Below are 18315 nucleotides of genomic sequence, written 5' to 3'. Positions count from 1 at the left end.
CAAATTAACACATATCAGTAAGAGAATAATGGTCAAAATCAAATGGCGTTCTAACAGTTGTAATCTTTTGTCAAAAGATGGCAGTAAATGTACTGGGGCTACATAATTTACCATAACAGTAACTCTCTATACTAGAGATGGGTAGTGAGTAAATACTCACGGGTAAATACCGAGTAAATACTCAGTATTTACTCAATATACTCGTTAATACCCAAATTGGTGGGTATAAACTGTTTAGAGTGCTGAAAGGGGCATATAAATTTGAAATATAGGTGTATTTTGTAAGCCGCTACTGGATAACTCAAAATTGTAAGAAATGTATTTTTAAGAGGGGCACTCCATACTCCATACATGTAACTAATTATCACAATATTTTTTTTTCAGAAACCACCAACGTGTTGCACATCATTAAATGGGTTTTTAAAAATAACTGGAATGTTTCTAAGAACATTTTTGGATAAATTGAATATTTTTTGGAAAAAAACCGTTTCGAAAGGCCAAAATAATGTTTATCTCTCTATAACTTTAGAAACAAAGTTCAGAAAAAATATGAAAATATATCGGGAGATTAGCCGTATAATAGAGTACAAAAAACAATATTTTGAACATCATCGGTTGAGCCATTTTTGAGTTTTCTTTAAAAAACCCTTAATAAAAGGTCGTAAGTGCCGCGTAAACACGCACTTTTGCGCGTCATGCAGTTATCTAGAACATCGATAGAATTTAAGTACCATATTTTTCAATATTTCTAAAGTAAATACCTTCTTATTTAAAACAAATTTGTTAACTATGCATTATCACAATTTGCCTCTCACTAATAATTTTTTTCCTAAATTAAGCGTCCTATATGCTTTTTATTTTATAGATATTGTTAATACACGTTAGCACTCTACAATAAAAGACAATTTTGTTCTTAAATCTCACTTTTTGAATATTTTATAAGCAATCGTTTTTACTCACCTAAATGAGTAAATACGAGTATTTATCAGGTGCTTTGAGTAAATACCGAGTAAATACTGAGTATTTACTCACCCCTACCCATCTCTACTCTATACACTCTATTCTCTTTGCAATAGATGACAGGAAAACCTATTAGAAATGTGCGGTCAAGCGTGAGTCGGACTTAATGTACGGAACCCTTAGAACGCGTCCGACTCTCACTTGGCCGGTTTTTTCCGCTTAATTTTAAGTCACATGTGTGGGGTTAACCTTAATTTTGTGGCAGGTTCCAATGAGCACATGCATAATGTATCAGCTAGAGTACAGCCTGCGCCCCGGGCATGTATTACCTCCCTAAGACCCCACGTTTTGAAATATAATAATACGAAAAAAAGCAGTCAAAATGCAGACACTTTTACACTAGTAAAGTACTTAACACTTACAGTAAAGTACTTGATAAAACAAACACCTACACAATATGGGTAAAACGGACAGCCCCTTGTGCAGAGCATGCATGGAAGAAGAGGAAACAACAAAACACATTACTCCTAGACTGCAAACAGGTAGAAACATACAGGAACAAATACCTAGGAACTCCGAGCACACTAAAAGAGGCAGTCAGCAACCTGAAAACACTGCTAGGTTTCATGGAGGAGCTGGGGTGGTTAGAGTAGCGCTACCTCGTTTCACGCAAAATAGGCACAATGGTTGTCGATTTGCGGAAAATGCCCAGAAACACTAACTAACTAACTAAAGTACTTGATAGTTGCTGCTAGGTAAATTTATTACTAAAAAGAAGAAGAAGTAAATATTTTTGGTTTATATTTTTGACGAAACTCCAATCAGGCACCGTGCTTTCATACTAAGTATGAATGACAAACGCGAGTAGTTTTAACGCTCAACCATCAGTGGTTGAGGTTGAGTCAGTAAGAATGTGGTACGCTGTCTAATATACAGTCGTTATCATGTTTCGTTAACGCTCATAATCGTTTACCTAAAAACATGTTAGTGGTTAAGGGTTTAATGCTCCGTCTAATGCTACGTGATCTGTGGGCTAACCCTATGAATAAAACCGGTGATTGGAACCCTCCAGAATAACCAATCTTTTCCTGAAGCTCGCGATTCACGGATAGATTGCTGATAGGATTCCTAAGGTTATAAGGGTCTTAAAAGGGAGTTTTGATCTGAAGTTAAGTATGTTTATATTTAATGCGCATGATAATTATTAAATAAAAAGTCAATTATAACCTAATATTCAATCTAACTATCATCATTCAATCGATAAATAACATATATAAAATATGGTTGTCTGTAAAGTCGGTTTACGGACGATAATTTTGCGTGATAACGTCATAAGAAAACATTGATGAAAAATTGCATACTATTATTTATGAATTGAATTGAATTATTATCGTCATTCACACATCGTGGCCGCAACGTTACCATGGAGATATGTCCACAACGTGACACTTTTTCGTGCATGCTACCGGTGTTCATCGATTTATAAGACGTTATCACGTCAAAAACCTAAATACCCAAATAAGTTTTTGGCAAAAAAATCATTTTTGGTACACGCTTTTAACGCTAACTGTACTTTTCTTAGGACAGACAACTAATACTCATCGAGACAATTCTAAAAACCGCTAACACAATTAGGTTGCATTGTTTCATCACAGAGTTCCTATGGCCACCTCCTGTCTCCATCATCAGATCAGCTCGATAATATGGTACCATAATATTGCATTGTCACCCGACTTACATGTGTATGCAAAATTTCAGCTCAATCGGAAACCGGGAAGTGGATCAAATTTAACTTGCAAGATTCCATTACATAGTTACCTACAGGTCGACCTAATAAAAGCGTGTTAAAAAAACCAAACAATACCAATCCGTGTTACATACTAAATATATGTTTCAATTTCCAAATCTGATTATTTATACGACAGGTTATCAGTATATGAACCCCAAAATGAGTCAGATCTAACTGTGCACTTCAAGCTAGATTTTGTAATGTTTCCGCTATTATTTGAAACGGATTTTCCGGTCGCAATGAAGCGCTATTAACGCCCGCAAAGGGGTTTAATTAAACAGGGTACTCGCTTAGCGCATCTATTGTAGAATAGTGCACGGAACTATTGTACGAGAATACCGGTTGTCCCGGGATTACTTTTATGCCTGTAACGAAGTAAGAATAGATTCAAATTTTATTTAAAGGGGCCCACTGATTATATGTCCGCCGGACGATTTTAGGCAGTCAGTTGTTCGGAACTGTCAACTTTTTGTTCTAACTGACAGGCTGATGTCGTCCGGCGGACTGATAATCAGTGAGCCCCTTAAAACCATGAAACTATAGATGTTACCGGGCCATAGACTAGGAATCCTCTAGACTGAGCATAGTAACGCTACCCCCTCTGCCACTTATACGGTAGTTTTACTCCATCTTCGAGTCAATCCCGTGCCGTGATTGGTCCGTGTCTTTGAACGGACCAATCACGGCACGGGATTCGCTCACCTCGTCCCTCCGCACCCCCGTATTTTTGGCAGCATCGGTTTCATGAAATAATTGCTCTAAACTCAGTCTAGAGGATTCCTAGTCTATGTACCGGGCTAACGGATTTTAAATTGGTATGTTTTTTTCGATGATTATATAAACTATTGATGTTTCATCGTCGTCAACTCCCTCCTAATATTTTAAATGTGAAAGTAACTCTGTCTGTTAGCTCTTGACTCCTAAGCCGCTTACTGATTTTGATGAAATTCTGGATTGAGATACGAGTAATATGAGTCCCCGTCAAGCACAGACAAAAATGAAACACTATAATTGGCAATTCGTCTACTGGTTACCTTTTCAAAGAAATGGTTGCTGTCTTCTCATACAAATTGACGCCCTACACAGCGTACAGCGTCAACGGGAAAAATGCCATCATCTTCGTAGACGAGACAAATATTTACAATTAGTAAAACGAAAAACATTATGGCAATGTTTATTGAAACATTTTATAAAATATAGGACAATAAAGTTAAAAAAATTGAAATCTGATTTCAACGAAGCTTTATTTTTAATTTTCCACTGTGTTCGTTCAAGATCTTCGCAAAAACCACGATCTAGAAACAAGTTTATATAAGTTGTTAAATATTGATGACAATAATGACGTTATTCAAATCACTGACAAAGTGTTCTACATCAACTGAACTGTACCTACAATTTTAAATTGAAAAAATATCCAGTTCCAACGAAACTGTGATGTAAAGGAAACTGCAAACGAACTCGAATTGTTCCACTTTCAGCTTTTTTACTATCGTAATATTCAGCACGGCAAGACAGATTGGTTGCTCTTTCATGAATGCTTTCTTTTATTGTTTTTGGAGCAGTGGCTGTATACAAAAAACGAATATTCAGTACTAATGTAATACAAATTGAGATTGTGAGATTAAGCCATTTCGTGGCACTTTAATCTTATTTTGTGTTTTCTTTCATATTATGTATTGTCTGTGCTTACGAATAAATTATATTCTATTCTATTCTATTCTAAATTGGATTGCAACATCAGTGCATCGTTGTCAACGTCACATTAGTCGTACAAGAGAATTTTCTGTTTTTCAATTATAACTTTTAAAGGATAAAATTTTCTTGTAATATTTATGAAAAGTATAAATTAGCAGTGAAATGTAAACAGGATAAGACGGCGCTAAAATTACATAAGAAGATAAAGAAGAAAGATAATTGATTATTTTGCCCTAATTAAAATTTGTCAAGGAAAATCCCCGTTTACACCGTAGCAAGTTACCATCTACCTATAAATAAATACAGAAACCCGGACTTAAATCTCCTGTGGACTAAACCCATCGAATTCACGGAATCAATTTTTGATATCATTTAGATAAGTTAAGTGTTCATTTGAGAATTAGGGCTCTTTTTGCCAGATATTCTATCTAAATTTTAATTAAGCTCTTGCCAAAACATTTAAAACGCAATTTTAAAGTAAAGCATCTATTATTTTTCACAACGTATTGGTTTGTGTTGTTTAAAGCATGTTTTAATTAAAATGTAACAGCTTTTTCAATTTTCAATTTTGATAATATGTGCACTGACGCAACGTAGGAAGTTCCTTAACATGGCATGATGGCAGTCCAATGGTCTGGTCATAAATCTCACTCACTGTTGTATGAGAGCTGCATCCAGCTGGTCGCTGGTAAAAGTTAAGCAACAAACCTCAGTTGATGAACACGACGATGTGTCCAAAACATCACTTTATGAAATAACTTTTTTCGAATTTATCTGTAGTCACTAAATCGGAGTGCTAAAGTTAAGTAGATCCCGCACGCCACGAACAACACGCCTTAGCAAGATAAGGACTTACCTCACAATCAAGACAGGGACACCGGTGGATCTCCTGGCTAAGCTTAGATCCCGCACGTGCCGCGCTTTCACTTGCACCCTAGAAACAGGAGAAAAACTTACCTCACAGCCGAGGCAGTGACGGGGGCCACAGGGTCCACTGATCCGTGTGGTCGTGCACCTCTTGGCTAAACTTGGCGTCGCGAGCGGGCTGAGCGCGCACGTACAGCGCGCCGCGGCACCACGCGCCGGCGCCGGCAGCTGCCGCTATACGGACGCAGCCTTCTATTGGTACTGGGGCACCTGTCCATCTGACAAGGAACGAATACATTGAATTTAGGTTGAACGCACTATTCTCCCTCCCTTCTCGTCCGAAGGACAAGTTGTAGTAGCGTAAGACAGAAGTGACTGCTATCTGTTTGTATATAATCTATAATCAACTAGCGACCCGCCCCGGCTTCGCACGGGTTAACAAATTATACATAAACCTTCCTCTTCATCACTCTATTTATTAAAAACCGTTGCGTAAGGTCAACCGGGATAAATGCGTCTTTTAAAGATTTCTTCTAAACGGAACATTATAGCCGTCTGCATTAAAAGTTCAGTGACCACACTTCAAAGAGAGAGGGTTGCAATAGTTCTAAAATGTTCCGTATAGAAGAAATATTTAAAAGACGCATTTACCTCAAGTGACGCATTTACCTCGGTTGACCTTAGTTTTAAAGATCTAAGCATACATAGGGACGGTCAGCGGGAAGCGACTTTGTTTTATACTACGTATGTTATGTAGTGAAGGCAGGCTTTTGTTCATGGTGAAGGTAATGACCGTATTTGTCATGATCTCGATACTCACGCAGCAGTGTACTGGAGGTAGACACGCTCGCGCTTCCCCGGGGCGACGCGCAAGTGGCGAGGATAGAGCCTCAGCCTCGCACTTCCGTGCCACGTCACACCTAGTGTAATGGTCGCGCTTACTGTAACAACATTAGTTATAGACTCGGTGAAATAACAAGTAAAACTGGGCTTTCTTATGGCTGCATTCTACCATTGAACTACGCTGTTCCACGTTGTTCATCTTCACACCACGGAAAGTAAATTGTCGTGCACAATGCGTTATCTGTGGGGAATTGTATTCCGCGAATACTTCGGATGTTGTATGGCTGGCTTAGATTTCTCAAAACATTGTATGTGGAATTCTCAAATAAAGGCTTGTACATGTTTTAAGGTTTAAAAACACAATATGTATCATTTCTGCGGTTAGAAGCGTCTATTTACGGTAACCGCTTACCATCAGGCCAGCTGTATGTTTGCCATGCTTAAGCAATTTACAACCTCAGTACGAGTAAAAGTAAACGACTTTATTACACCTCTCAGCATTCATTCATCCCTTAAACCATTGCATCGTATATTATACAACCACCACCATTTCATTCGGAGCTGTCATTCCAAATGCTTGCCGAGTCAATCGCTCGGATGAATCCAAGGAACTAGAATAACAATAGAAGCCTGATAAGAGCTCAAAAATAACTCCAGGACACCGTTTGACAACGCCAAATAAATACCTATTTTAATGCCGCCCAAGAGGTTACGCTCTTACGCTTACGGATTTGTATGTCAATTTACACTGGTTAACCCAAGAATAATTCCTTACCAACCGATGAGAATTCAGGCCGTTTGTCGAGAAAAAGGTGCCACAGTAGGGATTTAAATATTTAAGGCACCCGTAAATAACCACCCTGGTCCCGAAATAATCGTAAAGGTGACGTGGGACAAAGGGAATTTACGATGTAAAAGGATATGGGTAATATACGGCTAATTTAGAACACAAAATTTATAAATTAGCGATGTATGAAAAAGTATGTTTTTAAACAAATATTAATATATATTAGGATGCACCAGATTTTTATATATTTATTTGTATCTTTAATATGTACTAAAGTATATGTATATGTATATATATAATTATGATATCGTATGTAGCATCTTTTGTTTAATCACTGTGTCGTAAACAATTTTGAAAAACTTATTTAAAACTAATTAAAGATGATGATAATGTTTAAGATTAAATAATTAGAAAAACAATCGTAAACAAGCCGTACGACGAGTTGACACTTGACGTTTAATTACGTTAGCGACTGCGGCAACTCGATCGCAGTCCATCTCGCATATTGGTGCGATAGAGAGGGTACGTGGTATGAAATGCCAACTCGTGGTAGCCGTGAATAACCTTATGTGTTAACTTACCAACCTTTCAGGGATGTAACGGATGTGGTTTTATCGGAACCGAAAGCGGAACCAGATGTTTTAAATTTAGTTTATCGGAACCAGAAACGGAATCGGAACCGAAAACGGAACCGGAACCAGAACCGGAGCCTGAGTCAGTACTATCAGTAGGTATACATTACACAACACAACACATACGAATAGGTACTTTAAATTCAAAAACACGGATAAACCACAACATCTAATTACTGCAGCACGTGGCAAGCGGGGCTATGAGCGAATGACTGGTATAAACCTGTTTGTTTTTGATGTACACCGCTCATGTCCCGCTGCAGCGCTAAGCATTGACATCCGATATAACTTCCGTTTCAAAAGTAACGGAACCGAAACAGAAACGGATGTGTAATACCAAACGGAAGTTCCGACTTAACGGAAACGGAAACGGAGCTCTGTAACATCCCTGCAACCTTTAATACAGTATATTTCACAAAAGCAATGAACCCTAGTCACCTCTGTTGTCTTAAAAACATCAACGAACTTTAATTCTGAATGTGGTTCACTGAATATTCCTCGAGGATATTAAGATTCACTGAATTTTCACGTTGTTCAACTAAAATTAGAAACTTCATTTAATGTTTATGGAGAAATAAGTAATTGTGTTGTGACTTTGACTTTGTGACTGTGGTGAGTTAGTTTCTAAAACTCATAACCCGTGTTTCTATGTTGTATCCCCAGATGTATGGAATGTCATTAACTATGTCTATGAAATTAACAAATAGGTACACTTTAAGTGAACTTGGCTTTATACACAGGGTGGGTGCCCAGCAATTAATTAATTGATAACCTGCTAACCACCAACAGGGTACCTAAGGCTATTCCAGAAAATGCACTTATATTAGGTCTAGTAAAAGTTTCATAGTTTTCGAGATCTCTCCTCGAATTACCTTACGCTACGGCACTATTCTGACAATATCTATTTGATAATCTCAGTTCGGTTAGTAACGCAATGACGGAAAGTTCAAAATGCCGGCTAGCCGACATTTATTCAACCAAAAACGTCAATTTCGGAAACAGATCTAACAACTAAAATTCGAATACGCCTGTTAGAACAAATGCTGTAACACGTATTTCTTGAATCGTTAGCAGATAACCTATTAGCTCTATTTCTATAATTATATTTTAGTGTGACTCAAGCGCGACGTAATGCCATGGTTACGAGTATGGTATATACTTTCCCCAGAAATTAAGGTAAACTGTCAACCGGGACATATTTCATACCAAAAGGGGGTGTTGCGGCAGGGGTAGGGGTTGGGACGATAGTGTGCGTAAAGCACCATACTCAAAGGTATCACTGGCTATAATTTGTTTTTCAAAAAACACAATTTAACCGAATCATACCGCTTGGCAATTTTGGCGAGAATTCGGCGTGTGCGTCAATACGATAGTTCAAATATAAATTTCAATCAGAATAGTTTAAACTGCCAATTCACAAAACAAAATATTCAGCGAATTTTTCAATCGGAACTTTTGGTATGAGATAGAGTGAAGCGAGGCCGTTATAGTTAATCGTACAGTTATTGAGGATTACACTTACACTAAATCGGATCCAAGCAATTTATCGTGGAAATTTATTTTGTACACGCACATGCAATATGCATTCATATTGTCAAATATTTATCTTCATTTATGTGATTTAAGTTATCGTTGGCAGACACAGGCGTCGTTTTTAGATAGTAAATGGTGGCGGTTAAAAAATATTGCCTCTGGATCAGCCAAGTTTTTAACTAAATAAAGAAATATAATTGTCGAATAGACAATAATGACATACAATCATTAATATCATTATGTACATTCAGCAGCAGAAGTTGCTAAGCGGGCGAGGCGTTCATAATTACCTTGACGCGCTCTTATTCTCTTAACAATAAAGTCACGTCAAGATTATTATGAACACCTCGCCCGCTTAGCAACTATTGCTGCTGACTGTAGGTGTAATACGGTAACTTACGGCTTGAATGCCAAACTGAAAAGTATGTCTTCCGTGTGTCTCCGTGAGTGACGAATCCAAAATCAATCGCTTCTGGTTCGAGAGACAGGCAGGGAAAGTCCACATCTAGTATCAGTGGCAACGTCTGAAGACAAAAAATAAAATTAAGTACTATTCATGTGCGGGACGTGGGTGACGTCATTGCCAAGCTTAAGTGGAGTTGGGCGGGACATGTTGCTAGGCATCAGAGTGATGGTAAGTGGACCAAAATGTTGACGGATTGGTGGCCGCTAAAGGATGACAGAAGCGCCTGGCGTCCGTTGGCTCGTTGGGTGGATGACGCTCGAAGTATCGCGGGGCACTTTTGGATGAGACTAGCACAGGACCGGGACAAGTGGCGAACAAGAAGAGAGGCCTATGCTCAGCAGTGGGCGACCGAAGGCTTTAGCCAAACATGAATCATCATCATCATCATCATTTTAATGATGATGATGATGATGATTCATGTTTAACTGCTTTGTTACTCTGTACTGTCAAAAAAGAATCCAGAAAATTGGAAACAGGACGTCATCTTTTTCGCCTCTTGTCCGCTTTGCCGCATCTTCCTACTTAGAAGGCGCAAAGACGCCGACATAATCTCGCTTTCGTCTGTCGCATGCATCAAGTTTTTATATGTTTATACAGTTGTTGTATAAGGCCTGGGGCCCGTTTCTCAAAAGCTTGTAACTTGTAATACAAGTCATAGTCACTTTTTGACAGCTTTTATTAGAAAGGGACTTCCACTTGTATTACAAATTACAAGCTTTTGAGAAACGGGCCCCTGGTAGTAATTTTTACCGGCTGGTGTTCTTATTCACTGACCTCCAAAACCCCTTCCTCGCCGGAGAACACCACCTGACCGGTGACCTCACGTTTCGGAGGGTAGCTCGAGAGTATGCACTTCTTATCGACGCCATGTGCCTCTTCCACAATCGGCCACATTTCTGCGGTATCCACCGCGACCTCTACGCACATCTACAGGACGCAAACATTGTCATCAAAAGCCACAGACAAGACATAGACTGAGCATAGTAACGCTACCCCCTCTGCCACTATATACGGTAGTTTTACTCCATCTTCGAGTCAAAGTGTCAGAATCCCGTGCCGTGATTGGTCCGTGTCTTTGAACGGACCAATAACGGCACGGGATTCGCTCACCTCGTCCCCCCGCACCCCCGTATTTTTGGCAGCATCGCTTTCATGAAATAATTGCTCTAAACTCCGTCTAGAGGATTCCTAGTCTATGTCAAAAGCATTGTATTAACTTTGTATCATTATATTCTGTCAAGTCTCGCGTCATCAACGCGACATCTGTTCACCACGGGCACACTACGCCTGGCTTGAGGGCGTGTTGGCCGCTCCCGTATTGCCTTATACAGCCATAAAAACATTGTCACCATACCTGACACTGTTAATCCAGTCTGAAATAGACTCAAATGCCTATGATGATGATGATGATGATGATGATGATAGGCGACAGCTTTGACCTTCCATACAAAATATGAATTGGCGCCTTTTTCTACTGACAAAATTGGTTTACCAGACTAAAACGTAAAACATATCTCAAACATCAGTCTTACCGAAGTCGAGTTCCAGGGTTCTACTGACAAAATTGGTTTACCAGACTAAAACGTAAAATATATCTCAAACATCAGTCTTACCGAAGTCGAGCTCCAGGGTTCCACCATCAGCTCGATATCGTCGTGCCGTTCACCCAGCTCATGTTCGCAGCCACATTCACAATCGTTGCGCTGTTTATTTACGACGATCTGCCACGGGGCCTCTGTTACACAATGCACCAGTAGTGGAGCAGTGCCGATGTTCCGCATTCGGAACCGCTTGCGAACCCTAAAAAACTTCATTCTAATATAAACTATGATTATTGTTAATATGAATCTTTTATTAAAAAAAAATATTATTATAAAATGAAGCTATGTACTTTTAATATCGGCATCTCAATATTTATCACTTTTATCAGCCTTTACAGATGCACTTAAGGACGCCTCTTACTCTGCTGTTAAGAGCGTTGGCCGACTCCACTCGACGATAGAGCACTCCACTTTTATTAACGGCTAGGCAATGTCATAAAAGCTACGTCACCACGTCTTACTTTGAGTCGCGGCACGTACAGTTAGCAGCAAAAGTTGCTAAGCGGGCGAGGTGTTCAAAATGATCTTGACTCGACTTTATAGTTAAGAGAATAAGAGCGCGTCAAGGTAATTTTGAATACCTCGCCCGCTTAGCAACTTTTGCTGCTAACTGTACGTGCCGCGACTCAAAGTAAGACGTGGTGACGTAGCTTTTATGACATTGCCTAGCCGTTAATAAAAGTGGAGTGCTCTATTCACCCCATTCAAGATTCAATCTCAATATCTTTCCCGTACATATCAGATTATAAGTCCATTGGTAACATTTAAATAGATTTCCGGGATTTGCTCGGATCACTATTGAAACATCTGACTATGCTTGTGCTAAAATAAGCTACGTTCATAAAATAACTAGTCGTTCAGTAATAAGCAGCACACTGTAACATAGTTCTTCATCGAATCCAGTAGTTTCTGTTTAAAAAGTAATATAATATTGCACCTCTATGCACTACAAACGATAGGAATCGACACACGCAGCGCATGTCGCACTATTAATCTGCTAGTTCCTGCAGAAACCAACAGTTATCTAATACTAAATACTTGCCTAGCAATTTCGTTGTAATGTAGTTCCAGTGCGCACATATGCGCGCGCACCTCCCTGCACGACAGACGCAGGACAGCCGCGCGCGGCGCTTGTCGGACGCCCACCAGCGCTGGTGCTGGCTCCCAGCGGAACCAATGGTTCCTGTCACAATACAAAGGACCACAATTATAATAAATAATTTCTTTTTTGTAAACTGAAAAAAAATCTATGTAATTACTGTAACTAGGGAAAAAATAAAATTATTTTTTGAAATGAAAATGTTACCAAATCAACAGGTGAATTTTCTATAGTGTATGGTATCAATTTAAGTGTATATTTATGCTTTTATAACTTACTTAATATTTATAATTATGCAAACCTATGTAGGTATTCATCGTGTTGTAGTTTATTATATGTTATTAAAATGGTTTACTACTTTTCCCATTTTCCAATGGATCTAGGGAGGTCTAATATCATAAAATTCAGCCAATCGCCAACAGAATCAAACTGCTTGTCGCAAAATTGGGACTCCGACAAAATAGTTCTCTTTCAAATAGTTGGAGGCAAGAGCCGAAAATTGAAAATCAAAGACAAGGAAATGTCGGAAGATTTTAAAATATTTGAATCGCTTGAAGCTAAGGCAAAGTGGAATGTAGAAGCGAAATGAAACGAGAAATCCGGTGTGCTTTGTCATATTTTATTTTATTTTATTTTATTAGAAGACCAACAGCTTTAACAAACTATATAGACTTATAACTAGGATACAATCATGAAGCCAATAACAGGTCTCCCTAACAGATACAATTGAAAATATTACGGATTTGCTTAGGTACTAGGTTATAGTAGGTATTACACAATTGTGTGTGCGTCGACTGTGTGTGTGTGTGTGTGTGTGTGTGTGTGTGTGTGTGTGTGTGTGTGTGTGTGTGTGTGTGTGTATGCATGTGTGTGTGTGTGTGTGTGTGTATGCGTGCGTGTGTGTGATTAGATTTGAAGATATTAGATTTGAAGTTTCGTGTACCGCAGAGAGAAACGTTATAGAATATTTATCTTATCGTAAATCCTTTTAGTCTCTGCCTTCTTTCACTTAAATCGCACATTCATAAAAGTTCTAACTAGATTGTATACCCATCGAAGATAATGCAGCGAAAGAATGAAATACAAGGAAAGTAACATTTAGAAAAAAATCACAAAGTTATTTGCCAACTTATTTACCTCAACTCTTCCCGCTCTTTTACGATAAAATAAAAAAGTCCGTATAGGTATCCATTTCAAATATTGGATATCATTATTCTAACCACGAATGCATAGTCTTCGAAGATAATACAAGTAAGGCGCAAGAATTAACCACACGAAACCGGCAATTAGAAAAAATCATAAAGATATTCCCATTATTTGGTTATTTAGTTTTGTATCCCTACCTGTCCTGTGCCTCTTTCGGCTCATATGTGTTAATGATGAGTAGGATGATATTTTTAAGCAAATATGCAAAGTGGAACCTTACCCTCGGTCGTCAACTGGAATAGTTCTCATCAGCACCAATCCAGGCGACGCAGTCTCGCCCCCTATCAAAGGATTCAAACTCACGCGCCACTCCTTCCATTCACCTGGCGCTACTGAACAAACCTGTGGTCCAACCTGCATTAAACAGACAAAACTACTAACACAAAATTCCAAAATTATGGAACTTGCCACATCGCAATAAGAGCCGATTTATGGAACTCATGTCATGTGTCATCGTAAAAATTGCATCATAACCAGAGGTCGGCGGGGGTGACCTTATAATTTGTCATGTTTTACGTCATATTATAAGGAAAATAGGTCACCCCCGCCGATCTCTGATCAGAACACAAACCGGCTTCGTAGCATTATAAAGAAAAATAGGGTTAGGTAAGCAAGCACTAGGTACATATATTATATTACCTACTTACGTATAAACGAAACGTTGTCAGTCCATATCCTGAGTCTCCCCATGTGAAAAAGTTTTCGAACTTACCCATGGAATACCTTTTTATATTTCACTAAAGTTCTATTTGGCCCACTTTTGCTACTCGTCAAGGAAATAAAATGAATTCCAACTGTGGAGCTGTTATTTGAACCACAAGTTACAGATAGATGGGAAACAAGAAATCATTTTGGAAAATTGTCAATATGATATTCCGAGTTTTTTTAGCTTTCTAATTGTTTTAAAATTTGATTCCATTTTCAACTGTAACCAATGTATTCAAAGGAATATCTGATCATACCTTATAATATTCCTCGTCCTGTAGGCCGTGATCTTCTCCTAGGTACAACTCAATACCAGTATACATTTTGTCCGAAAACGTGGAAGATTCCTCATTAGTGGCCAAAGAATCGCCTGGTGGACAAAGTATTCTAATTTTAAAAACAAATTGAGTAGGTGAATATATTTTTTTTAATATGCGTGAAAATACTTTCTTCTGAAATATATTTTTCCTGTAATACTTACTAGAAGGATTTTTGGAACAAGGACAGATGGGCTTCAAATTATCCGTGAACCGCATGTACAGTCGGAAGGGCAAAGTGTATTGAACGTGTTCTGGAAAAAAATACACGACAAAATATTGTTATAGAGTAAATTTAAGTCTACTTTAATTAACATTTTCAATCATGTTTCAATAAAATTATATAAAAGGGTAATAGTATAAAGCACAAAGATTTTAACTTGGGGTGCTATAAATAAAATTTGTAACTCGTAATTAAATAATTCCAGCTAATTCACATTGGCGACTTAATTGTTTGTTTTATTTATTTATTTTAAATATCGCTAAGTTTTCAAAAGATTTATAAAAGTATTGCTAGGTCTAGATAGTTTTAATTAATCTGAAATCGTTAAAACTTTTTGTGTCAATTGTGTTTAAAGAACTTTATTTCTCAAAAGAAGTTATACATTTCACTTTGTGAGAATACATACTAAAATAAAAGTAAATCAGTGAGCATCGCAAGTTATACAAAACAAACGAAAACAATAACCAATTAAATTTTGTCACAATAACAAGTTGCAGGTAGCATTAGACAAGACCAGAAACTTACACGTAAAATGCAGAACAAGTTCATTTTAAAGAATAATTAATTCAATACCTACATATTAAAAACAGAACTATCATCTAATTTAAGTTCAAAATGGTAAACATGTTGCAATACAATGGTAACCCGTTTATCGATAACAATTCTTTGATTTCAAACTGCAACTCCCAGGGACATTATTAATAACATACTCGCGTAATTGATTTTTAAATTTGTGAAAATTTTTGCAGTCTTTTATGGATTTCGGTAATTTATTGTAAAATTGTGCCCCTTCAAAGCAGATATTTTTTTGCCACTTTTGGTCCGCGTTGACCTTATACAAAGATCGTTGGCGTTACGTAACGCACGCACTCCCTGCTCGGATTTAGTTTTAAAGTTTAATTGAGAGTGGATTTTTTTATTTAAACTAGCTGTTGCCCGCGACTTCGTAAGGGTGGATTTGTATATTGGTGGTTATGTATTCTACATTAGCTTAGAACATTATGCAGCAAAAGATAGCAGTAAGGACGGTAATCATTTGTTAATTATTATACAACGCATGAGATTTGCCTTTCTGCTACGAAGTTTCAAGCTCCAAACTGAATAAAATTGTTCTCGATATAATCTCTTTCAACCCCAAGAAGATATTCAAGTCCACTATTGATTACAACATTTACAACCTACTACCTTAGTACCTATTTACTAAGTTTGAAGTTCCTAGCTTTAAATAAAATTTGAACCCTCTACCAACTTTCAACCCCTTTTTAAACCTTTGAAGGGATGAATTTTTAAAAACGCTGAAATTATTTTTCTTGTATTCTAATAATATGCCTTTATACAATGATTCAAGTCCCGCACTCAAATAAATGTTTGACCTCCATGCAAATTTTTAACCCCTTTTTCACTACCTCAAAGGATGAATTTTGAAAAAAGCTGAAATCAGTTTTCTTCTCTTTTATTGAAATAACTTTTTACGAAGTTACAAATTCGTAGCTTAAAATAAATTTTAAACCCTATACAATCTTTCAACTTCTTTTAACCCTTTTAAGGGATGAATTTTTAAAAACGCTGGGGGATGAGTTATCAAAAACTCAGAAAATACCTTTTTACGAAATTTCAAGGTCCTAGCTTAAAATAAAATTTGCACTCCAAGACAAACTTTCATCCCCTTTTTAACCCCCTTAGGGGTTGAATTTCCTAAAACGTCGCATTAGGTTTATTTGTAATCGGCTATTATGCCTTTGTAAGAAGTTTCAAAGCTTTTGTGATGGATTCAAACTTTCAACCCCTTTTTAACCCTGTTAGGGGATGAATTTTTAAAAGCGCTGAAATTACTTTTCTTGTCTTCTAATAATATACCCATATACAAAGTTTCAAGTCCCGCGCTCTAAATTTTTTTTATTTCCATACAACATTTCAACCCCTTTTTCACCATCTTAGGGGATGAATTTTCAAAAACGCTGAAGTTAAGTTTCTTGTATTTTAATAATATATCCTTTTACGAAGTTTCAAATTGCTAGCATAAAATAAAACTTGAACCCCATACAAACTTTCATCCCCCTTTTAACCCCTTTAGGGGTTGATTTTCTCAAAATCGCTTCTTATCTCGTGTACACTTTATAAATGTAACCTGGTGTGCAAATTTCAACTTTTCTCTTCTTGTATCTTTTGTAGTTTCGTCTCTGCGTTGATGAATCAGTCAGTCAGTCAGGACACTTGCATTTATATATATAGATAGATTTAGATAGAAAGTATAGTTGATTTAGATTCATAATTTTAGTTTCAGAGTAGATTATTCAACTGGCTGTTAAATATTTATATCGAAATAGGGTTTTTATTAATTTATTTTGAGTAGTTTGCAATTGTTTTAGCGCAGTTTTAGTAGCACTACCCCATATCTCTATGAGATAGTTCAAGTGGGATTTCGCAAGGGAATTATAAATGGTATAACGAACATTGGGCTGTATTAGTTAAGATACCACGTAAAGATGACAATTTAGATTTAATTTTCTCTATATGCGGCTTCCATGTAAGTTCGTTGTCCAAAATTAGGCCGAGATATTTTTCTTCAGTTGAGTGTTTTATCTGTATGTCATTAATACTGAGAGAAATATCATTGTTTATTTTTTTATTTCTTGCCTTGAGTATTATGTAGCTCGTTTTAGTGACATTAATCGTGAGTAAATTACGTTGGAACCAGCCGTGTAACATGTTGAGATCTTTTTGAGCCATTAAGCTTTTTGATTTCAATTCTCAGTAACGTTATTCACAATTTAACTTGGGTACCACGTCAAAAAATACCATAAATTTAAAAGTTATTATAAAATGTATGGAATGAGACGCCTTAATTTATGCAGTAAAGATAATGAAAATGTAAGTCTTGTTAATTTTAATAGCTCCTCGCATGAAATATTGGATACACCCTTTTGTTTTGATGCCCTTGGGATTAATTGAATATGATAAAATGTTCAGTAGGTAAGCGAGTATAAAATAATAACAAATATAAGCGTAGCATTAAATAAACCTAAAGGTAGACACTAAAAGCCAATTTGACTAAGTGACTAACTAAGTGAGACATTAACAACATACTACCATAACTAGTCACATGATTGATATTTTTTAGTGACCTCCATTATTATAATAAAATAAGGGTAACAGCTAGCAACAGTGGCCAAAATCATCTGACGATAAGTTAAGATAACTTTTATCTTGCAAAAAAAACACTATTTATAAATGTGTTGGCAAGTTTTCAAAATATATCTTAGTTTTTCAAACAAATTGAACCTGCTTGTAGCTGCTTCGTATTTCGTTTCGAGGTAAGTCCCTCATGCGCCATTTCATTAATAAACAAGTTTCAACTATGTTGTCTAAAGTTGAAACACTCCAGGGACAACGCTACCTTTTGTAATACCCGGTTTCATGTCAGAAAATGTACTTTAGCAGTTCTAGTTTGGAAAATTGTACACTAAAACTACGTGGACGCTACTATTTGCTCTCATATGCCTACATATATACCCAAAGTTAAATAAAGTGATATCAGAATAATGACGATGACGTCTTAATTATGTCATTCAGTTAAGTATCGTGCATTTCA

At 37.1% G+C, this 18315-nt stretch overlaps 1 protein-coding gene across 1 annotated transcript in view; it reads right to left on the bottom strand.

Annotated features, from left to right (window-relative positions):
• Nucleotides 1-3913: 3913 nt before the first annotated feature.
• Nucleotides 3914-18315, bottom strand: part of LOC134652710 (uncharacterized) — a 120911-nt gene continuing 106509 nt past the window's right edge. The window contains exons 20-29 of the mRNA XM_063507873.1: nt 14665-14754; nt 14441-14553; nt 13699-13832; nt 12216-12356; nt 11186-11372; nt 10347-10499; nt 9507-9630; nt 6132-6252; nt 5402-5589; nt 3914-4044 (exon numbers count right to left, since the gene is read on the bottom strand). Coding sequence (XP_063363943.1) covers nt 5403-5589; nt 6132-6252; nt 9507-9630; nt 10347-10499; nt 11186-11372; nt 12216-12356; nt 13699-13832; nt 14441-14553; nt 14665-14754 — 1250 coding nt within the window. The 3' untranslated portion in view covers nt 3914-4044; nt 5402. The remainder of the gene's footprint in view (nt 4045-5401; nt 5590-6131; nt 6253-9506; nt 9631-10346; nt 10500-11185; nt 11373-12215; nt 12357-13698; nt 13833-14440; nt 14554-14664; nt 14755-18315) is intronic.

This window comes from Cydia amplana, chromosome 12 (assembly GCF_948474715.1).
Source record: "Cydia amplana chromosome 12, ilCydAmpl1.1, whole genome shotgun sequence".
In the NCBI taxonomy this organism is placed as follows: domain Eukaryota; kingdom Metazoa; phylum Arthropoda; class Insecta; order Lepidoptera; family Tortricidae; genus Cydia; species Cydia amplana.
Note: the sequence above shows the minus strand (reverse complement) of the source record. Positions and strands in the feature narration are given on the sequence as shown.